Source organism: Castor canadensis, chromosome 14, assembly GCF_047511655.1.
Source record: "Castor canadensis chromosome 14, mCasCan1.hap1v2, whole genome shotgun sequence".
NCBI classification, from domain to species: Eukaryota; Metazoa; Chordata; class Mammalia; order Rodentia; family Castoridae; genus Castor; species Castor canadensis.
The window spans coordinates 76,741,220-76,766,147 of record NC_133399.1 but is presented as its reverse complement, the minus strand read 5'-3'; the positions used below and the strand labels follow the sequence as shown (position 1 = coordinate 76,766,147).

The 24,928-nt window shown below is 37.0% G+C and overlaps 1 protein-coding gene across 7 annotated transcripts in view; it reads right to left on the bottom strand.

Annotated features, from left to right (window-relative positions):
- Fat1 (FAT atypical cadherin 1) overlaps nt 1–24,928 on the bottom strand; it is a 120,915-nt gene that overhangs the window by 82,021 nt on the left and 13,966 nt on the right. For all 7 annotated transcript variants that reach the window (XM_074054780.1, XM_074054783.1, XM_020165402.2 and 4 more), the window contains exon 2: nt 20,129–23,408. In XM_074054780.1, coding sequence (XP_073910881.1) covers nt 20,129–23,390 — 3,262 coding nt within the window. In that variant the 5' untranslated portion in view covers nt 23,391–23,408. The remainder of the gene's footprint in view (nt 1–20,128; nt 23,409–24,928) is intronic.

The window sequence follows — 24,928 nt, the reverse complement described above, 5'->3', positions numbered from 1 at the left end:
TATTACAACTCCAACTGGTTCATTTCTACCAGTCCTCTTCACTACTACCCCTTCCCATAGTGGCCTCAGCCAGTTTTAAGATTTTTATATTAATTACTGTACAGAGATCCTATCAACCACATTCAAGTTTTTAGTTTTCTTCCCTTGCCCTATCCCTCCCATGCATGGCTTCCCCTTAGTGTGACCCATAATATTGCTGAATTTTTTAGGTCTATAATCTGCGTGAGGGAGAACATGTGGCCTTTGGCCTTCTGAGCCTGATTAACTTGGCTTGAGATGACGTTCTCTAGTTCCATCCATTTACCTGCGAATGACAAAATTTCATTCTTCTATGTGGCTGTGAAAATTTCACTGTGTATAAAGACCACAACTTTCTTAATCCATTTGTTGATAGTGGGGTATCTTGACTCTGGAAAGGCAGAACTACCCCACATAGGGGGCCTCTCTACCCTGACAAGGACTGCCATGGTATTCCTACTGCTCAGCTTTAGTCTCAGATCGTAGCCTCATGACCTAGCTGTGTACCCCCCATGCCAGACTTCCAGCCATACAAACTTGCTTGTATTGTGGAGCTACTATTTCCTCTGGTTAAAAGCTGCCTTCAATGATTGGCTCTTTATTGAGATCATTCATCCAAGTCCAGTTCATATTTCCTCCCCACAAGTCCTTTCCTGACCAATCAAAAAGGGAGCCAGATACTCTGCAAAAACCACTACCACATTCCTGTGTTTCTTTTCTCTGTGACTCTAAGCTGAGTGTGTGTGTGTGTGTGTGTGTGTGTGAAAGAGAGAGATCTACCTGCTTATTAGCTGTCTCCTCTCTCCAGAAAGCAAGCCTTCATGCATGGAGACCATGGCACTGTACTAAAATCCTGAGCACCCAGAACAGGTTCTGACAGAGGAGGCAGTCAATAAATGCTAATTACTCCTCCAACGAAAGCAGGCGGGTCAAGCCTTCTTTCATACAAATTCTTGCCCCTTTGAAATTCTCCCAGCTCTTCACTTTTAAAGACCCCTGGAGATTTCTCTTTCTTCAGGGACCCAGAGTGGAACTGTAGATGTGCAGCCCCTGTGAGCACTTCTACTTCCTACCTCTTTCTTCTCCCCAATGTCAGTCACCCACAACTTCCTCCCAGAGCTCTGGGCTAACTCAGTAGATGGAGAGGGTCCTTCTTAAGGTCTCCCATCCATCAGCCTTTATAGCTTGGTTCTTCACTCTTTCTACTTACACTCTGAAGTTATTAATATTTTTGTGGATCAGAAGTCATCATGAAAACTCTGAAAATGGTGTAATTCCCTCAATAACACTCTCAAAATCTTCTCTGGAAAAGAAAATCACAAAGTATAAATAAAACCGAGTTTTCTAGTTGCTTAAGAGTTACAACACAGTAAGACTGCTACTTCATTAATTCCCCTGAGCCAACACATGTGGACATTCCATAATTCACTTATGCAAATAACTGAACAAACAAATTAATAGCCTGGATGTAACTATAAACATATGCTTACTTCCTTAAGGAAATAAACCAGAATTTGTCAAGTTTATTATATGAAAGAATGTATTTAATCTATCTGAAACTTACTACGTAGGAACCTTTCCTATCCATTCAATTGTGTCATTTGGTAATAATAAGCTGCATTGTCTTTTTTTATTATTATTAACTGTGTAACCTAAACTGAACCTCCTTTCCAAATGAAACTACATCGGACAGTACTTATGAGTGCTCCCATGCTTGACACCATGGTGGAGAAGGGCCAAAGCTGCAGCCATGAGAGGGAGAAAAGTGCTTTTTCGGAATTTCCTGTTGGCTCTCACACAAGACTCACAAGCTACTGTGAACTGTGCTTCCACCCTAGAAAAATGGACCTTACCTTCCACACCTGAACATTCAAAGCACAATAATAGAATTGACATTTGGCTGGTTTTCAGCAGAAACAGCTACCAAACTTCTTTAGGAAACTTTAAATAATTACAAAGTATTTTCCAAAGCAATCAACATTCCTCCCTTAAGTGTCCATATGTTAATCATTAACTTTGAGGTAAAGTTGGGGGAGGAGAGGACCCACCAGTATTAACAGCAGCTCAATGAGTCACTTTTAGGTAAATAAACAAAATGAAACAAAAATTTAACAACTTTGCATGAAATAGTGACCTCATTATAAGGTCACATGAAACAAAGAAGGTGTGGTTTTCATTCAATGTTTTGTGTTCACTTTGACTAACTGGAAAGGTCAATTTCTTATCACTCTGGCAATAACTTTTAAGTCCAAAATCAAATCATGTATTCAGGATTATACAGGCAAGTCCCATTTGTGCATGAAACACTAAATCTAAAAGAAAAAAAGTCATTCCGTGCCCTTCCTAAATCCCTCTCCTGCTGGAAAGGTGAAGTATACAGCTACAGTCTCAGAGCCAAAGTGATAGAGGTTACCTAAGAACATTCTTATCAGGTATGCCTTTGATTCACCTCACCTTTCTTTTATTACAGGAAGCGCACTCCAAGGACACTATACTCAGATCAATCAAAGCATTCCAAAAGGGCAAAGGAAGCCCTTCTCACAGGGAAGAGAGAACAAGTCCTAAATTTCATGAGTAAATAAACTGAAATGAAGCATTTTTGCCTGTGTCCTTAAATAAAATTTCAAATACCTGACAGTGTTGGAACTACAATCAGAGAACATTAAATGACCACTACAGGGAGAGAGGAATTTAAGCGAGATTCATAAAATACATGAAGGACTAAAAATACCTACTTCAAATAAAAACCTTTAGTAAGAATTTCTTAAAATCACAGTGGATTATATAATGAACAGTTAGTTGTGCCTTGGGACTCCTTCCTACACATGGGATTATGGAATTAAAATCTAACTGATTTCTATTAAGCTGACATAGTTACTCTAAGACTTTTTGTTAACTTCCCTGGGAGACCATTCCCCTCCACTGAGGTAAGCACCACTGTTCTCTCAACTGAAGAAAGAAATGCTGGCAGATCACGAACTCTGAGTTGTATTTGTTAGGTTACACCATAACACAGCAAAGATTTACCTATGCTTCTGTAGGGAAGGGTCAGTTTCTAAGCATCCAAAATTTCTTAAGTATCAGGTTATGGGAATTTGCTGTAAGGAAATCTATTTGTCTATAGTTAAACTGATTGTAATGTTACCAAAAAAAAAAAAATGCTAACACCATAGAGTCATCAACCTCAGAGTCCTACTCCAAATTTTTTGACTCTGACTCACTTAGGACCATCTCTAAAGCTAGAACTCAAATATCTATGGAAGTAAGCATTTGGAAATAAAGCCCTGAAGACCTCTAATCAACCAACTGTTCCATTAAAACAGACAACTGTTCCATTTAAAACCACTGTCTGGCTTTAAAAAAATAATGGATTTCTTACTTCCAGATGATTAAAGATGCATCTATTGAGTCCTGTGGCTTCTGAACGGGTCCCCCATGAAGCAGGAAGGCACAAAGTCTGTGTACCATAATTACTTGTGAATTTTCTTCTCCATCCAAATTCTGAAGAAAACATGTAGGGATCTTTTCTTTCCTGAATACTTCCTCCCACCTTTTAACATTTTATTGGTAAATTAGACTACATAATGAAGTTTTTACTAGTTAACAGAATTACATAAAAATGTAATATGAAGCTAAGGAAGAATGAAATATTTGTGAATTTCTCAATGAGTGTTCTTCTTTTGTAAGGACTCATTTAAGTCTATTCTAGTAACCTCATAACATCTGGGCCTGATTTGCCCAAATGGCATCACTGTGTCAATTACAAATATTATATTAATATTTAATTCTTCAACCTATTGTGTAAATTATATCACCAACTTAAAACGTGTCTATCGCTTTGTTCTTTGGGGTTTTTTCAACAGTGGTTCTTTACACAATTATGTTTTAAACAGAACCCTGTGTCTATTACGTGCTTCATGTTGTTTTCTAAACTCTTAATATGAGTTAACAGCTGCCAAGGATTTGCATATTGTCTGAAATTTGTTCTCCAATCATTCCATGAAGGAGATAATTTGTTCTGTTCAATCACTATACTGCGGAGTGCATATTAACTGCAGACATAGGACAGTGAATTAATTTACAAGGAAAAGAAGATAGAACTTTTATTCTTTTTTCAAAAGTCACATTTTTTTATTTGAAAAGCCTCATAGCAGTTAAAACTGTAAATCAGTCTTAAAGGTGATTTTATAGCATAAGTAGTAGTTAATGAAAAGTAAAACTTTATACACACACACACACACACACACCCCTTCATCTGGTACATGGGAAACACTGACTTTTAAAAAACGATGGTAATAATTAACTAATATAAAGAAATAAGCCCTCAGATGGCACTGAGGCAAAAATCTGAAAAAGAAAAGCTAATCAGTTAGTACCCCAAAGATTTATAAAAATCCGATTTTTCAAACACACAACCAAAACCACAGCCACAAAATTAACAAGCACCGTCTTAATTATGACAGTTTCGTAACTGAGGGAGCATTTTTCACCTACAAAATTGGCACCATTTTTGGCTTTTTAAATCCAAACACTCAGTGGCAGCAAGAATGCAGAGAAATCAGTAAATTGCCAATGGGACTTCTATTTCTTGTCAGAAGTGTAGCAATTTGTAATAAATGTTTTTTAAATGTTTACACTCATTTACCAGTAATTTAGCTTCCCATACTTTATGCTAAGGCAAGACAGATATACACAAACAAGAAAACAGCTTAAGTGCACAAAAATCACATTATACATGTTATAGGTTACCTCTAAGATGGCACACCATATTACCCAACATCACATTCTGTAAGAATACTTACCAATCAGAAAAGACTTGTACGCATTAAAGAGACAGTAGACAAGTGTGTGGTATGTCTTCACTTTTTAAAAATCTAACACAGTGCTGGAGAGATGTTTATGCATGAGCCTGTACACGAGTTAGGAAATCCACTGCTCTAAGCAGGGAGTTTTTAAATTTTTATGTAATACTCTCTTTTCCCAGACTTCTCCAATGGCCATTACTTACTTTTTGTTTTCCTTCCTTCCTTCTTTTAGAAAATAAGGGTCATTTAAAAACTATGGATGGTGCTTTGCTAACTTTGTCCCATCTATAGAGAATTAACTCTTCAGGAAAGGAATCAACATTATATAATCATTTTCAAACTACCCTTTTAAGACCTTTAAAAGGGACTTCTAAAGCCAGGCAGAGGCCCCAGAAGAAAATACATTTGCAGTTCAACAGATGCACCCACAGAGATAAGGCAAGATGCACCTTCAGTGGCTTTGGCAATAATTTCCTTTTATTATTCCTTTGCTCCCAAGAGCTTTTCAACTCAAAGAGAAGCCTGTAGAAGTTAATAGATCCTTAATATTTACTCTGCTGCCTGAGCTGATTCCTGTTCATAGGGTAATTGTAAGACCCCCATGGGGTCCTTTCACAAGGACTTTGGCAAATCCCCTGCAGTGACATGCCCCTGGGCAGTTCTGTTTGCAGCAGACCAGGCAGTGACCTAATCAATAGGGTTCCCAGAAAGACAATCCCCACATTCACCAGCCGCCAAAGAAATGAAGTGGGAGAGAGTTCAAGCTTTATTGAGGAAAGCTATTTACCTGTCACAGTGATGGTTTGCCCAGCAGGAGCTTTAAAAAAAATAACAAAAAAAACTTTCTGCTTCTGCAGATTTCCTGGTCAGCAGCCAGCACAAAATAAATATATTTACTTAAACTTCATTCACAACTTTTGATGTGAAACTGAAGCCCAACTAGAAATAAGTAGATGTGAGACACAAGGGTAGCAGTGACAGTATGGCATAGCAGGTTTTAATTCTCTGTGTTCATTTAAACCCACTGACAGCAAAAGCATCATGAAAAGAATAAATGCAATAGAAAAGTCATCCTAGTGTGCACATCCCAAAATGTACCCACAATATTCTATAAACCTGAAAAATGTAGCTTTTATAACAACTCTGAAAATAAACAGACCATTATAACATGAAGATTGACTTTATACAACAGGAACTACTTTTTATTCATTAATGACTCTTATTTCCAAAAGAAGTATTTTAAAAATGTGGGGTTTTAATTAATTATACAAAGTAGCCATACAGGACCTTGTTAGCTAATTACTTAAGGTTTTGCTTCATTTTAAAATGGTGGCCCTGGCCTAAATAAATCTTTTGGAAAATTATTCTATAAAATATTCTTTTAAGCCATTACATGCTTTCACATAAGGAATATTTATGTCTCATAGGTCAATTAAAATTAGAATTACACCACCAACCCCAAATACGCCCAAAGAGCCATTTGAATGGAACAACTTAAATAAAATAACTGATGTTTATCCTGATAAATCATCCTGACTTACTCAGAATTTTTAAAAAGCTATCACTAGATGGTTTTTAATTAAAAACAAAGTTCAGATTTGAAATTAACTGCTGAGTTGTTTCCCACATCCACCAATACAAAGCAAGAGAGCACAAGTCAAGTAATTATAAAATGAGTTTCCACCTAGCTTTGGCACTAGTTTACCACAAGAATTACTTCATTGTAATATTTTTAAAGCCATACCAGGACCCAAGCCATCAGCATTTTGACAAATTTTCTGCAACACCAGCACAATGGGCTTTTAATCTCCTCCCAAATGCCATGAGAAAAGGTACCTGGCACCCATACAAGGCTATCCTCTTTCTATCCAAACTCTACTCCTTCCTGCCCTAAAGATGTGCCAACCAATCATAGAGTGACTGGGTTGCTTTGCTGGTGGCCATTTCTTAATGTCCATAGGAAATTACAAGAAAACTAAAACAGCACCTAACTTTCTTTCATTAGAAGGTCTCATCTGGAGCCCTCTAGCACCTCCCACAGAAAATGAAGGGAAAGAGCAGTTTTCCTTGCCAGTTACTTTTTCAGATTTAGTTGTATTTCTCCTTACTCTCTAGGATAGAAATTACTATATTAGCACATTTAACATCCAAAAAGAATTTTCTCAAAGGGAAAACTCTGTTAATCTACAGGATGGAGATTATATATAAGAAGAAACACTGGTCATACTACAGATGATAAACCAGGTACAGTAGCACATACATGCAGTTCCAGCTCCTAGAAGGCTGTGGCAGGAGGATCACTCAAGCCCAGGAGCTGAGGACAAGCCTGGGCAACACAGTGAGACCTCCATCTCAAAATCAAAACAAACAGTAGCAATAAAAAGAGCATTCAAAGCCTATTTCTTTTCTCTAAAAAGCAATTTTTTAAAAGGAGGACAAATACCTGAGACTACAGAAATAAATTATTCTCAGTAGTTATGTAACTAGTCACTTCTCTATTACTATTCTTTAGAATGCTAGCAACTTTAAGGCAATCACAGTATAAATAACCAAAAATCAAATCACCTCCCTCACCCCAAAAGAATTCAGCAAAGGTTATTTGCTGGATTAACTTAAGGGAAGGACTTGGTCAAGATGTAGCTCTAGGTCAAATATTTCATGAATGGTATTCCTAAGAAAATCCAGTAAAGTACAACTCAAACTTAAAATGCCCATCTTTAAGATAACTGAATTTTAGGAAGATGTGTGAAACTGTGCTATAGCTTAACGGGCATTTGAAACAGAACTATACCAATTTGATTACATGCTAAAATAATATTAAGTTAATTTCACTTGTTCTTTCTTTTTTCTTTTGGTGGGCTTTGAACTTGCAAAGCAGGCATTCTACCACTTAAGCCACACCTCCAATCTATTTTACTCTGGTTATTTTGGCCATGGGGTTTTTGCAAACTATTTGCCTGGGGTGGCCTCAAATTTCGATCCTCCCCATCTCAGCCTACCAAATAGCTAGGATTACAGATGTGAGCCACCAGTACCTGGCTATATTCCTTTTTATTGTGACTCTTAAAATATTTCAAATAATGTATTGTTCAGTACTACTGAAGAGTACTGCCTTAACTTATTAAACTACTTTGATTTTATATAATTGTTAATATAAATTGTGACAAACAGTTCACTTGTTTTGTATGGGTACCTGAAACATGAATCTGTTTCAGTTTATACTGATTGGGAGCTTGTAATGCTAGAAAACCTATGATCATCTTGCAATCCCAAAGGAGAATTTAAAATTGTTATTCTCTCAGGTAAAATGATCTTATGTATAGTAATACATTCAATATTCATTATTTATGAAAACACAAAATTTAAGGTCAGCACTTCTAGACTAGATTTCTTATAAAGTCTATCTACTAAATTTCTGTTACAGAAAAAATTTCACCCTATGAAAGAATTAGAAACAGTATTTATTTTGATATTTAATGACTACTGAACTTTTCATCAAGCAATAAACAATGAATAAACATTTAGGCTTTGTTCAGTCATTATTTTTTATCTCTAATGATTATTTTTTACTGGGATTTTTCCTCATCTCTTTGAAGGGAAGAATAGCAACCAGAGTTCAATCAACGTCTCTAAAACACTCTGTTCACGATGGTCACAAGTTTCCTTTGCCAAGTCATTGTACTCAAAGATACCCACTCCCAAAATATCCAGAAAGAAATAATATCAGGAAGCTTAGTGATGCTTCTGTTTGATATTCTGAGAGTTCTGTTTCAAATCACCACAGAGCACTCTTCCTATTTCCTGTTGCCTAGTATGTTTCATAACAACTCTAGGACAAACTAAATTCTTCATTATAATACCAATATGTATTAAAATACATCTTCAAGTTATTTTTAATACATTTCTACTGAGGCTGAAACTTAAGCAGATACCAAAAGCATGCATTAGGTTCTGGCTTAAATGGAAATGTATTAAAATAACTTGAAGATATACTTTAATGCTGTCATATGGTTTAATGGTATTAAAAACCTGAAGTAAGCTATATAAGGTAGAAAGCTTTTAAGATACCAGTTACTTTCACAGAACATTCTCAAAAGCCTGTAACTTCTTAAGCACATTACACTTCCTAGAAGAAATAAGTGCCTACGGATGACTGAAAAATGAACACGAAATCTTCCAACTTCTCCCACCAAGAGGTAGTCTATTTTTTGCTACCTGTTTCTGAATCAACTTACTAAGCCAACACAAAGCAAGAAACATGACAGTGTTGAGTCCTGAGGCTAGCCTCAAAAGAAAGTCTGCCTCTTTTCTTGACCATCTGAGTTCATCCCATGATTAAGTCCAGGATATGCTGCTGCCCGGATGACAGCCTGACTGGTGATACCCCTGGTCACAGCAATATCCAGTCATCTCCAGACACAGAGCCACCAAAGCTAAATAGCAACTGATCAAACGTTCAAGGGAGCCCGGCCGAAACAAGCAAACACCAGGCAGATTCAGCCCAAACTGTGCAGGACAGAACCATATATATTATATATATATGGAGATAGATATAGATATAGATATAGAATTAGATATAGATATAAATAGAGGTTGTTTTAAGACACTAAGTTTTAGGATGGTTTGTTCCCCAATCAAAGAATAAGTGTGTGTGCCAATAAGCATTTTAATTTGGCTTTGGACTTGACTACACTTATTCCACTTAAATCCTCTAACCTCTCTTCTAACCTGCCTTAAGGTACTCAGCATCTCTACTTTCCAACCTTTATCAAACCCTAAGCTTGTCTTTTCTGAACTGATTCCTGAACACAGAGCAAAGCTTACACAAAGGTCTTTTGTCCTTCCTTTAACCATACGAAGGGTATGGCTCTAATTTTTTTTTCATAGGAGTGAAAGATTTGGAATTGGAGGCCCTAAGCAGAAAAAAAAGTAGACAAAGAACAAATTTGTTTTAAAAAAATGTTTATTTACATGGAACACAGAAATGAAGGAAATGTTTTTAGTTTCACATGTATTATTCTCCTTAAAATAGTCTGATCACTAAATTTCCTATCATTGCTCAAGAAGGGGACAATCACTGTTTAAAAGAAGGGGGGTTAACAAGTTAATAGCACCCATCAACAGAAATAACCAAGAGATTTAAAACACAAATGTGCTCAATTTAACCTAGCAAACAGTTTCAAAAATACACTGTCAACTTTAGAATTATTTAAGTTTTAAGAATTAATAATAATAAGCAAATAAAAACAGACTCTACTAATCTGAGTCTGTTAAGAACTCAAATTTACAATGGAAATGGATACTTTTTATGTGGAAAACAGAAAAAATATTATTTAATCCAGAAGTATAAGATGGTCACCACTTAATGCCTAATTCAGGTATATTCATCACCTGGGAGCCTCAGAATTTAAGATTCCTAATTCTAGGCTTCAGAACTCAGTCTGACAAATTAAGCTGTTTCTAGAAAAGGGAAAAATATAAACAAAAAGGAATAGGGATTGCTACCAAACTACATTTGTTGTGCTAATTCTTGCTATTTTGGAGCATCTGTGAAAGAAACTATTTTAAGTAAAAGAAAAATTGTAACTATATTAAAAGAACATACAAACCTACAAAACAAACTTAATAGGTCTTTCCTAGTCATAATTACTTAGATAGGTGCTTTCCTTTAGTATTTTATAATAACCTATTTCTATTTCAAATTGTTACACATTGATCATGTGTTTGCTGGGTGCCTTCTGCCAGGCATGGCTCTAAGCAAGTGATACAGAGATGCACAGAACAATCTCTGTCCTCACGAATCTTCTTGAAGTAAAAGGACAAAGGCAAATTTTAAAAATATGTTAAATTCTTACATGGAAATACCACAGGAAACTCCCTGTACAGCTTCCTTTAATCTCAAACAAACAAAAATGTCATGCATTCTTTTTATCTTTTCTTTTCTGCAAAATCGGAGAACAGGAGGGCTAAACAGGTCCTACCCAGGGGAGAGGGCTGGCACCAGTAGAAGGGATTGGTCGGGAAAGGGGTAGGAGGGTGAATACAGTGCAAAAAATGTGTATAGGTGTATGTAAATGCAAAAATGGTACCTGCTGAAACTGCTCCATGAATTGGGGGAGGGGGTATAAAAGGGAGTGGTGGAGAGGGTGAATTCAAATTCAAGTACATATATTTGATACATTGTAAGAATCTTTGTAAATGCTGCAGTGTACCCCTACCCAACACAACAATAAAGGAAAAAAATCAAAAAATAATAATTCTTGATTATGTGCTGTAAGTAAAACATATTTTAAAAACCACCAGCCTTGAATGATAACAGTATCTGTAGATATGCGTGGTTTGACTTTCTGATGCCAACAACAATCAGCTAATTAAAACCAAGCATGGAGATTCTTCATGTTCATGCTTTCCAAATCAGCTCCCTTCTTCTTTAGGAAGTTATCACACTATTGAGAAGAAACACTTCTTTTAAAGAGTTTTTAGGTTCTTTAAAAACAATTCATTTCCACTCTGTTGACTAAAACAACAAACTAACTCAGCATTTACATGGCAAATTTGTCTTTTTGTTTTCCTTTAAATATGTAAAGACCTTCAGTTGGGCAGCAAATCTGAGAAAAAAAAATACATCATGTAACAAACATTTACTGGGTTTATCAAAAAGATGATCATCACTAAATATTTATTGAACACAAACTATGTGCCAAGGACCATGATAAGAGAAGTGCAGATGTTTGAGGCAGCCTAATGTTACGCAGCTTTAGGACTAAAAAAGGCAAGTGGAAAAACTGGTTGAGCACTCAGGAGGCAGAGATCAGCATCGGCAACACAGCAGACTGTCTCAAAAAAGAAAAAAATTAAGAGAGAACTAAAAGTAAACCTGCAGTCAAAAACAGACTTTGGAGAACCTTTTAACTAAGAACTTATGGGGAAGTTATTTTTCCACAGGGGTCAAAACACATTATCGCCAGGAAGTGGCATGAGCACCGATGCCTCTAACCCACAGATTAGAATGTTTTCCACACACACAAACTTCACCCTTCTCTCCTAAGATTGTTAGACAAGGTAGTTCCTCCTGTAATGAACCGGCTTTCAAAATAAATGCATTATTTATTCAATTTTTTTTCTTTTGTACTGAATACGGGAGATATTCATAAACCCAACATGGTTCACTAAATCCTAAGTACCTTGATTTTTAAGTCCATTTAACTTTAGTTTGTCAAGAAAATTGTTGGAAGTCTGAGTTTTCTGGCAGATTAGTAACACTAATAAATAAAGGAATATAAATTCATGGAGCAACAGAGGATATCCATGGAAAGGTGCACAAACTAAAAAATCAAATCCTGGCCCAGAGAGTTGTTTATTAACTTAAAATAAAAATAAATTATTTGTAACATTTATTTTATTGCAACTGTGCATTCTCCTACATCTCTATGGGGAGACATGGCAGTCTGATAAAACAGTTGTCTAAAGAACTGTACCTTACTATTTTACTTGAGATAGCCCTGAATGAATTTCTGTTGAATAATTCTAGACACACATACAGAACTTATACAAAGAAGTGATTTTTTCCATTGTAAAGGTTTATCTAGCTCATTTATAAAGTAAAACTAAAAGCTATTGTATTAAAAGCATACTAATATTATATGGACAAATACATGCAGGCTATAAGGCTTCCAGGATAAATGATAAATGTTTATCATTGTCATCATTACCATCACCATTATCCTTACCTTCTGGGAGAACCTGTCAGGACTGGCAAGTTTAGAACCTCTAGAACAGAGGGATTTAAAACCAGGGATCCAAGGACACTAAAGAGCCCACGGTGCACCTATGGTATGTGGTAACCAAACTGGCATGGCTCTGAAGAATGAATATATAGCTTTCAACAGATTCTCAAGTTTCTATGACACTAAAAACATTAAGAACCACTGTTTTGGAGGTCCAAAAATAGTATCATGATGGCGGAGCAGAAGCTTTGCTCAAACTTTACAACTACAATTATGAGATGCTACAATTGGTTTGCTAGCTGAACAAATGACTGTGTGCTTCTGTGTTAGCCACTGAGCTTAGAAGACAGGAGAAACATAATTAAGGCTGGACTCTGTCCTTGAGTTTCAGGGAGACAGGCATGGAAGAGCCAGATAACCCTGAGTCATACACTATCTCCTAGAACAAAAAGAAGCAGAGCCAAATTGGTTCTAAGGAAAGATTTCTCAGTAGAAGCAACAATGGCTTAGCAGGGCAACCTAACAAATTACTATTGTATGAATCCAGCAGGAAAGATTTAGAATGTACCCACAATGAGCTGACAATCTATAGGGGGAGGAGGGGGTACATAAAAAGCACAATTAGCTCCATGTGAAGAAAAAGGCTTGTCAAAAAAGCTTTATTAAGCAGAATCATGACGGATAATAAGAGCTGATGGAGTGTAGGAAGTGTACAGAAAGGTGGGGAAACAATGGGATAGAGGACTGAGGGCTGCACAGGCCAGGGGCTGGCTCCACAGAGCTAAAGCAAAGGGAGAAAATGGAAGCCAATGATGGCAGAGTAATTTGGGAGGCAAGTTTATCAGGTATTACAAGCATGGACTTTATGCAACAGGAGACCTGAGAAGGTTGAAGGAGGATTCCATAAATACTGGAACATCTCTCGAATTATTCAAGAATTGTCTATTACACGAATACCTCAAATGTATCACCCTTTAAACCACACAGATTTCATCTATTACCCTACTTAATTTTTAAAGAACAGAGTATTTTTATACCCAGTAGCTTAAGTCAGTGTGCATCATAACCCCCACTACTTGTCGTATCTTTGCCATTTAATATAGACCTGTATAACATGAACAAAGTACTAATACCATCCAATTTGACTCATGAATTACTGTGGCCATCAGACACAGCCTATCCGAAAAGCTTTTTACAGGGGTGGCACCCAGTAAGTATTCAATAAATATTTACTATAATAGCAAACTGGTGATGATGATTAAGGGGAAGAAAAGATTATCAGAGATAAGAATATGGGTAAATTATCACAAACTAAAAAGAAGTTTTAAGATACTACTGTATTAACCAGGTTGCTTTTATATTTTAAAAAATCCATTAGTCTATAACTAAAAAGACTGTATTTAGCAGATTCTCCCCTGCATAAAATATACAATTCTAAAGAATCCCATTCATCAGGTTAGTCCACTCAGCCATGTGGAGACCTAGCAATGAAACTGGTTCAACGCAGGATCAGATACTCCAAGGAGATAAGGTATCCTTTAACCAGGAAGGCAAGCTAGTTGATAAGACTGGCCCTTGAAGTACTGATATGAACAGTTTCCTAGACTTTCTATCACTGCTGTTGAACTGGAGAACTGCCAACTCAACAAGCACAGGCATGTGCCCTTGAATAGCACTCTTCCCAAGTCCATTCAAACCTCATAACAAAGGCATGACAGACTGTGCCTCGAGACACTAAGTCAGATATGGTGAGCAGGTAATATTTATAACCAACACGGTTTATTTTTTTTGAATGCTATAAGGTAACTGCAAACTATAACACAGAAAATATAAACTAATAAGGAATACAACCTTGACAAACCCAGACTCGTGACCTGAAATAATCCAGTCAGAACAATAGCAACTAAATGGTGAAGAATAAATGCAACACAAACAAACACCTGAAGTTTTAAAACCTAGCCAACTTTCATAATTGTGCAAGGTAGGCAATATGGAGAGAATAGACCAGATATTAACTGAATATTATTAAATTTTTACACACACAGGCCACTCATCAAATTATGAACATCCAATCCTTAAGCATTCTTAGAACATAAAAATGGTTTCCTGCCAAGAAGGATGAGAATGAGATCTGTATTCACTCTGGCTTTCTCACATGTGCCAGATGGCTGGATGGGACAGCTGCAGAAGCCAAGGTATCAAGGAAGACAATACAAGAGAACAATTGACTACAAGTTAACTCAATTCAAAAGGGAAGTAGAAATTAGCTTAGCTTCCTTATCAGGGATTAAACAGTTTTGAAGATTAGTTGGGACCCTAACAACCACCTAAAACATTCTTTTGAGAAGAAAAGGCTCCAGACAGTTAATATCCTATGCATTCAGAGAGGCATTTTACTGATGATGATACTCTCAGCTAAAACACAGGGAAGCCATTACTAATCACTTCACTGGAATAATCCTGAATTGTTTAATACCACCACTATGAATTCTAACGTCCTGTTCTCCTAAAATAACACTATGCCCTACTAAGATAAAATGTCAAAAGACAGTTCTTAGGTTCAAGACTCCTTTAGGACCAAGCCTTAAATACACAATTCAAGCATCCAACCAGCCTAACCCAGAGTCCCACTCATCTAGGAGTTTTCAAAAGGGCTTTCTTAGAGCATCTCTACATTATTCGTGAAAGAGTGAGAGGCAATAAAAAGTAGTTCTACTACTTAGTAATAAAATTTAAGTTTCCTTGTATGAAACAAAAATAACAGTATTTATCTGGAAGCTGTGATAACTAAAGTAAGTTGATGCAGTATATAATTCAACAGTCCCTGATGGCGATATCTCAAGTGTCTGGAGTTTACTGTTGTACTGCTGCTCACCATCATTATTGTCTTTACTACCAAAAGCATGGGCCAAGGACCCTGTTTTAACTTAACTGATTCTACCCTACCCTCCAAGACCTGGCTCCTACACATTTGGAATTATGGAAGAGCACTTCACAACACCACCAGTGTTCTGCTTTCCAACATAATATGGTCTTGAGTAACAACTCAGTTTTATACTCCAACCCCACTCCAGAAAACATTTATATTCACTCAGTAATTAAAGCATCAACTTTAAAGCAAAATACCATGTAAATAACTAAAGAAAAGATGATCTTGTTTTCTTTCAAAACAAAATGGAATTCCCTTAGGATTTCTAACTAGATTCTACTTTCACCTTAAAACTCCTCCTGCTTCAGTGAAGGATCCTTTCCCTGGCACACATCATTGCCATGCCCTGCCTGACTCACAATCACATACACCAAGAGTGGACTTTTGCTCCCCAACACAGCAACAGCACAGTTTCGTAAAATCATTTCTGCCAGAGCCTGACTTTCAATCTCACTGTGGGTAGGAAGTGAGTTTCTTTTCTCGCAAACTTTCCTCGAAGAACAAAAAGAGAGGAGGACAGCAGCTGCTGCCACTTAAGGGAGGAGACAGCCGTACAAAAGCCCTTTCACCAGCAAATTTCTCAACTCCCTGACAGGCCTCCCACCAGTATCTAAGTTCAGGCTGCCAGGAATTCTAGACCCAGTTCCAATAGAGGGAACTGCTCCCACCACGGTGGCCACAGTCCTAAGAGCTACAGTGATGAAACATGGCCCATTACTACCCTCTACATTCTATTTCCTGTCATGAGGGAACAGGCTGTAGGAAAAAAAACATAAGTCTTAGAATGTATGCAGAATATCCTACTTTAAGTTAGGAAAGTACAGTTGTTAAAACTCAAATGAATAACTAAAAAAATATTAAAATATTCAGCATTCTGCAGACTGAAGCTGTTTGGACTGGAATTAATTCCCTTCTGTTTCCACTACACAAATACACTCACTCAGCATCCACCTAAGAAAGGCCACTAAATCATCCCCATAAAAAGAATGCAGCCATTATCTGTTAAGAAAAATGCAGTCCTCATTTTCCCTCCATGAATGGTGATTTATCTGGTCACAACAGCAGTACTTCCATGACAACTCGTTCTACATCTTTCCAGGGAAACATACAGTAGGTAAATTCAAATCCTGAAACAATAACTTGGTTTCTAAGAGTAATAAAGCATTAATAAGTTTTAAAATTTGCTCTTATCTTAATGAAAAACATGGCCTCCCCAAGTAGTAAGGGTCAGAGGGAAATGTCTCACTGGGTTGAATTAAACTAACGAACACTGAACCAAACTACTTCAGATTGAGGGAAAACATACCTATGGTCATGCCATTACCACACACGGGGGAAGAGACTCAACTAAATAGCGCTTCAACACAAGTGTCCATTAACAATCAGAAAAACAATCTTTCAACTAAATATTTTTCCAGATGCTACCTTAGTTTTTAAAACTAACAAAAAGAAGCAAATTCTTGGTCCTCAAGTTGTGATGGGCACCCATCAGCCAGGAAGACCAGACAGAACTTATTCTACAAATGTATAGAAGGGATGCTCAATATTCTTTCCTGCTTACTTTTGAGGCTTACAATGAAGCTACCAAGAACATACTTCAGTAAAAAACAAAGTATGCTAAGAAGTATAGTACCAGCCAGCCAAAACTTAAATGTGATACGTGCTTCAAAGATACTCCACTCAACACTGCTGTTAAATCTACTTTAGAATCCTCACCGTAGAATTTAAGAAGAGAAATTTAAGGAAGCTTAATTAGAGCTCTGGAGTTTGGTACTCAAACAAGACTGACTTTCCAAATAATTTTTCACATAATACCATGAGCTCCCAAACCTCAAATGGATGAGCCATAATGTAGGCGTGGATTTCTCACAGAAGTTCACTAATACCCAGAAAACTTTCCCAAAAAGCACGGCAGCGAGAGATTGTCAGATGAGCAAATAATGGTGATCCCCACAATACAATTACATCATACCTCCCTGCAGAGTCAATCACCAAAATAAGTATAAAATCCAGGGCTAATAGGACTTTACATTTGGTGACAAATTTTAGATAATTCACAGAATTAAAAAAAAAAACAAAAAAAACTACTTTTGGTAATGTTTCAAATTTAAGCCAATTTAAATAGAAGAGGAGGAAGAATCTTAAAAATATGTTCTCTGGTCTGTGAAAAGTACATAAAAAAATACATGTATTTGAAGATGCTGAAAGTTATACCACCACAACAACACAAGTAGCTTAAAGCCAAAGGCAAGAAGCAAGTAGTTCCGTGGATGGGTTCTTGGTCTCTAGGGCCAAAGTGGTGCTGCAGAGGCCCAAATGAGTTAGCCCATTAAATGAATCACCATTAGAGAAAGTAAGACCCCAGTGGAAATGGGCAACAAGCAGAAAGGTAAGTTCCAAGAAAGTGCTAATGCTAGGCCAATGCCAAATCATGTTAAGTTTTTAGTGCTGCCTTTTGTGCAATTAGTTTCCACTGGCATTCCCAAAACACCCTACTTTTCTTCATTGGACAGTTCTTGCTCCACATTTCCACACTGCCCTAAAAATTATAGCTTGCCTAGTTTTAGCATTTATATGCATAAAACTAATACTGATTTTTCCTAAAGAAATTCTATGATACCAATTGTCCTGCCGAAAACACATTTGTAATGCATATCAGTCTAGAATGTAAGTATTTTATCACTTATTCACTTTTAAAAAGCATATATATAAACCTAAATGTATTATATACTCAGCATTTTGCTCTGTAAAGCAAAGGCCACAGAAAAAATGATCTGGAAATTTCCAGCTTCTCTCTCAGCTTTAATAATCACTATTTATACAAATGCGTAAAGCCTCTTATAACTTACCAACCACAGTACCCAAAATCTCAACACCTCCTCCACCCTCCCACTGAATCACCACTGGAAACGTCTGGCATAGCCTTTCAACTCTCAAAGCTACTGTAGATCTATTCCAGGAGGTCGCCTGGCTTGCCTGCTGGTTTCCTTTTTTGTTCTGGTTTTTTTTTCTTTGTAATAAGAGTAACCCAATTCCTTACATTTACAGGTGAAAAATACTAGTTTCTAAATGATTCTTTAAAAAGCAACAATAAAAATATTCTTTTCACTTGAAAGGAAAAAAGTTAATGGCAGGGTTCATATAATTTAAGTCACAAAAAGAATATAAATTAAGATTCAGATTCTATTTTCTGACTCAATTTTAACATAACAGTCTTTATAGGCTTTGAAACGTACTTTGAGAAGATAACTGTTCTTAGGAATGTTACAATAACACATCATAGTTTCAGCTTTAGCTTTTTGGAATTTTTCTATGTTGATACTGCAAATTCTAATTTATATTGGACAATATGACCAAAGATATTCTACTCTTCAGATGAGTGATAACCAAATGCTATTGATTATGCTATTTTCTCCTGAATTAAGTGAATAAGAATATATTCTATCTAACATATAGATATAATAGCATATAATTTAAAAAGGAGTTTCTTAAATTAATAAACACACCACAAAAACCTATAGCCTCCAAATAACTGTTTCTAAGACAAGTTAAAAATATAACTTTTCATGTGTTATGTATTTTTATAAACATCTAAACCAACAGATGTAGGAACTAGGTGGATGTGACTAAAGAATTTTTTTGTTGTTGTATTACTGAGCCAGCTTTGATGTTTCAGGCTCTTTTTGCTGCATGCTGAAGATAGAAAATGCATTACCTAAAAGTCTGCATTTAAGGGTGATCACACCCCATTAGGGAGACTGACATACAAGTAAAACACCTGTGCAGCTAGAGTAAGGGATACAGAAAGTACACAACACTACACACTCACAAGAATTGACTATCTTGGAAATTTCAGTTTTAGAAACTTATTCCAGGTAAAAAGAGTATCATAATAAAGCATTGCTACCATTTGCAAACACACAGCAATAAATCTTACACATGCTAGGAGAGTTCCCGTGTTACTTCTCCATATCCTCACATAAATCTTGTAGTAATTTTGAGTGTCTCCTTCTTGTAGATGAAAACAGTTAGTTTCAAGAAGTGTTTCACTTGTCCAAGACCCTAAGTTAACAACTGAAAGAAGCAGGGTTCTGAGCCAGTGAAGCTTTTCCAGGTCAAAATTCCTCAACCCTACCTCAGCCTCTCAAACAAAACCTGTAATATAGGTGAAGCAGAGCATATTATAGAAGTTTTAGCACATCATCTTCTCTGGGTGCACTGTATAATTTTGCAGGTGTGCAGTAACTTCTGGATGGCATGCCAAATGGTGCTGGCTGATCTAAGTATGAGCCTGCAAGCTTACTAGCTTGAAACACTTCAGAGGGGTTCTGAAAGTTAATAAAACCACTGTGAAGTTTTTGATAATAGAGTATAAACTTAGAGATCAATATCAGTAACAATTTCAATTTTCTTTCACTAATCTTATGCCCACTTAATCATTTGGGCTCCTATGGTTCCATCTTCATGACTTACTATGCATAAGCATATTTACATAACAGCAATAGGACAAAAAACACATACACATGCACTTCTATACTGAGCCCTAACACAGATCAACTGGTACTCACTTTTGAAGGAAGTCCCTCCTATAAGTCAGAGTGAAAACAATAGAGATAGGGAATATCAAACAAGCAATAAAACATGCTTACCTGTTTCTTCATCTATCCTAAAAACACCAACACCAGATCCATCTCTAATGGAATATCGGATCTCCCCGTCTCTTCCAGTGTCTTCATCATGAGCTGACACTGTCATTACTGATGAACCAATTGGAACATCTTCTTTCACTATACCTTTTTCCACAAAGCTAGCAAACACTGGTGCATGTAAGTTCTCATTCACATCAATTACCTCAACTTCCACATAGCAAGTGGAAGACAGAGAAACTGGCTTCCCTTTGTCTTTGGCCCTCACTGTAAGATTATATATTTGCTTCTTCTCAAAGTCCAACTGGTGTACAATCCTAACTGCTCCACTGAGTTTATCCACGTCAAAGTTTCCTTCTCCATGGTCCATAAGACTGTATCTCACTTGACTAGACTGACCTAAATCAGGATCATAGGCTTCTAACCACATGATTATGGTTCCTTCTGGCAGATCCTCTCGAACTTTCACACGGTAATTAGGTGGAACAAACCTAGGTGGGTTGTCATTAACATCTTCTAGTGATATTTTCAAAAGTACAGTGGAAAACAACTGGGGTTCTTCTTTGGCTTGGTCCCTGGCTTCAATCTTGAGGTAATGCACAGGCTGTAATTCACGATCCAGAGGTTGCACAATTTTAACAACACCAGTCATGCTGTCAATTGCAAACTTATCTGTGTCTGTAAGAATAGAGTATGTCACATGTCCATTGGAACCTAGATCTTTATCAGTGGCTTCAACCTGGATGATTTCACTATTGATATCCTTGTCTTCACTCACTTCAACAAAATAGTGCTCCTGTAAAAACTCAGGTGGGTTATCATTGGTATCCAGAACTGTGATATCTAGAAGACGCCATGCTGCCTTCTGTGGTATGCCAAGGTCATACACAGTAATATTTAGGGTATATCTGTCCGCTGTTTCACGGTCAAGTGGAGATAAAATTTTTAGCATTCCTGTTTCTATGTCAATAATGAAGCAACTATCCTCATTTCCTCCAGAAATAGCATAGACCAGTTTTCCATTGAAGCCAGAGTCAAGATCAGTAGCATTCATGAAAATCATACTAGAACCCACAGGATGGTTTTCCTTTACCTCAATACCAACTGGAAGAGTACTCCTAAACTGTGGGGCATGAGCATTGACAGAGTGAGAATCAAAGAAAATGTCCTTGACCTCATCCTGACTGTGTAACTTATTTGCCTGCAAGAGTTTTTCTGCCAGCATTTTGGCAACACCAGTTTCTTCACACTGTAAATTTACTGGCTTGCGGCTGGCAGCCACAGTTATGTTGATGTATATTGGAGTGGCAAAATTTTCTCCATCGGTAGCTGTGATTCTCAGACTGTGAAAAGATACCTTTGCACCCAAGCCATCCATTAGAGACTGCTTTAATGACAATACCCCAGAATTGGGGTTTAAGGTAAATAAATCTAGTTCATTTCCAGCTTCAATCTGATATCGCACCAACTGAAGCTCATCGGCATCAATAGCAGAAACAGTAGTTATTTGCTCCCCCACACCTAGATCTCTGGGAACTGTTCCTTCACAGTTTACTTTCTCAAATAAGGGTGTGTTGTCATTTAAGTTATTGAGAGTAATTGTATGAAGAGCTTCAACTTCCCGGCGGTATGGCAAGCCCCAGTCTGATGCCCGAATCCTTACAGTGTAAACCCGAGGCATCAGTTCATAGTCCAAGTTTTCTGAAGTACTCACAGCACCACTGAAATGGTCGATCACAAATGGAACATGATTTAAATTTGCAATACTGTAGGTCACATATCCATTCTCACCCTCGTCAGGATCTATAGCACTCACTGTCATGACTGTAGTACCAATGGGCACATTCTCATCAAAGGATGCTTTGTATGCTGTCTGAATAAATTCAGGTGGATTGCTATTTGTACCTAAGATTTTAACCAAGACTTTAGTGGAGGCTTTTCTGTCATTTGTTGTCACTTCAAGTTCAAAATGAGATGCCTGCTGTCTTTTAATTGGTTCTAAAATGGAAATGAGACCAGTGTTGTGATTTAAACTGAACTTGGCTTTTCCAGGTGTACTTTTAAAAACATACCTCAAATGGGAATAACTAGGAGTGGCTTTTACCATGACCACAGGTGTGTTGGGAGGAGCAAATTCGCTTATTTCTACTCTGTAAACATCCTTTTCAAACTTGACAGGCCCAGCTTTGAACTGGGGAGAAATCACACGAATTACTTTTACTGGAGAGAACTGGGGAGGAGTTCCTTTATCTTTAGCCTGTAGTGTCAGATTGTAGCCAAAAGGATGACTGTCCCAATCAATACCACTAATGGCTTTGAGTTTGTATTCTTTACTCCCTGGAAAGGACCTAACTGTTCTAAACTGTTGAAGAAGGTCACCTGCTACAATAGTTAAAGAAGCTATTTCCCCATTGGCACCCTGATCACAGTCATCTACGGTGACAATTGCGAATGTTGGGTCCTTGTCCAGTTCTGATGGTGATAATGTCACTGCTGTTATCACAGGAGCACATTCATTGGCCTGTTCCACATGAACTGTTAGCTTGGCCATACTGCTGATACCACTGCTACCATACAATTTCATTCCACGGTCCACAGCAAGGATTTCCAGCTCATAGAGCTGGGTCTCTATGTAATCAAGTCTACCAGTTAAAACTACCACACCGCTGGTTGGGTGAATAGCAAACATGTCTGTTCGGTCTTTAAAACTGTAATAAAACTCTCCATTGGTTCCTATATCTGCATCTGTGGCACTAACTCTTGCAATACTGGTCCTTACAGCTGTGTTTTCGGGTAAGGAAACGCTGTATGAGGTGGGTGAGAACAGTGGTCGTAAGTCATTTGTGTCCAGCACTTGCACCCTGACCTCTGTTCGTGCTTCAGCATTACTGTTTTTTTCAACTGCTTTGACTATCAATGTGTAGTGGTCTTTCACTTCTCTATTGAGAATAGCTGTATTTCCTCCTTTGGTCCTTATTCTTAGAAAGCAAAAGTCCCCAAGAATGTACTCTTCAGCTTTGAACAGATTTTCATTGTCTCCTGAGACAATTTTGTACCTTAAATCCCACACAGGATTTGTAATGTAAATACCCATCTTTACAGGATGCCCAACATAGGTTTTAGCTGCAGAGTTCTCATGCACAGTGACATTGTACTGGAAATGTGTAAACTGTATAGACGGAGTATGTTCAAGTCTTTGGCTTCCATCGCTGTCTCCATAATGTTGGAAGAGGAGGAGCAGAATCAAGGCCAAATCTCTCCCCATTGTTTAACTCTCAGGAACCTGAAACAGAAGAAATAAGAATCATTACTCTGAAGAAATAAAATAAGCCAAACAAGTATACATTATTTTAAAGCTTGCATTTTTAAAAAGTATTTTCCACCTGTTAGAATATGAATGAATACCACCATTTGGGGTTTTTTTCCCTTTTTTTTCCAATATAAATATTAACACTCTTCCAGGAATTCTATAATTACTAAATTTGAAAGTGATTTTTTAATATTTCGTATTTTATAACTCAAAAATCATTATAAACATTAAAAACTGCCAACTGTAACAACTAAATTTTTTTCTGGTAAACATAAGCAGTTATTGGAAAGGTAGATAACAAAAGCAGCATATATTTAGTTACATAAAGTAAATGCTCCAAAAGCTTGTAAACTTAACGCTACCACAATATTGTGAGAATGCAAAACTTCTAATAATTAATTTGGGAAAAAAATCCTCAACCGTGATTTTATATGATCTTGTATAAGGTCATACAAGCTTATAATCTCATTTCAAGCTATGTAACTACATATTATATAAATACTTGATACTCAAGTATTGTTGAAACAGAAAAAAAGATCAGTTTACAATATGAAAACCAAAATTCACTTGCTTGACATCAAATTGTTTTTCCTGTCTAAGTCAGTGAAGCAAATCTCACCAACAGTATCAATGTTTATCACCACTGCTGTCAATAAGCAGTTTTCATAGAGTATCTACTATCTGAGACTCTGAATAACCTGTTACCCAGGAGGACTCCATTGATGGGTAAGATACACACACACAAAAGTAAGTCATCAAAACTAATATAAGTAAAGGATGAAACCAGTGTCTCAAAGTGGCAGAACTGCAAGAGGGTCAGAGAGAGACTCCAGGAGGAAAGAGGGAAACTGAACAAAGGGCTGGTCACTTTTAATAAGTGGGAAGATAGGTCAAGTCCACTGGGCTGAGGTCTGGTCAGAGGAGCAGGACAGTTATTTTAGACCAACTGTTCTTTATGATGACAATTCATCTTGTAAATCAATGTAGTTTCACAAAATGCCCAGCACTGTCAGCAGAGGACAGCACTGTTCCCTTGCAACCTAACTCTGAAGTTAATATTCACAAACTGTGAATGCAACCAAGGTGAAAGAAATAGCAGACTGGAGGGCTGGGTTTTGTCAGCCAGCTTGAAATTAGTATGGCAACATTAATTTACAGCATCTTCACTCAGCTACTGCCAACTTTGCCCCATTAGTCATTTCACTGGGAGAAGGAAAAACCTGGTATGCTGGAAGCAATTAAAAGTTTAATTGATCCTGAATCACAGTCAAGTTGAACACCATAACTTGTTCTTTAGCTATCACGCCTCTACTCAGCAGATAAGAGCCGGGGAAATTAGATAGATCTTTGACCTTAGAGAGCAATTACTATATAAAGAAAGTAACAAAGTTTCTCCCCAAACTGGCTCTATAAATATCTCAATCAGGTCAGTGATTCAAATACTTGGGAAGTAATCCTGTAATGCCAATGAAACTAATAGAATCTACAGGTGT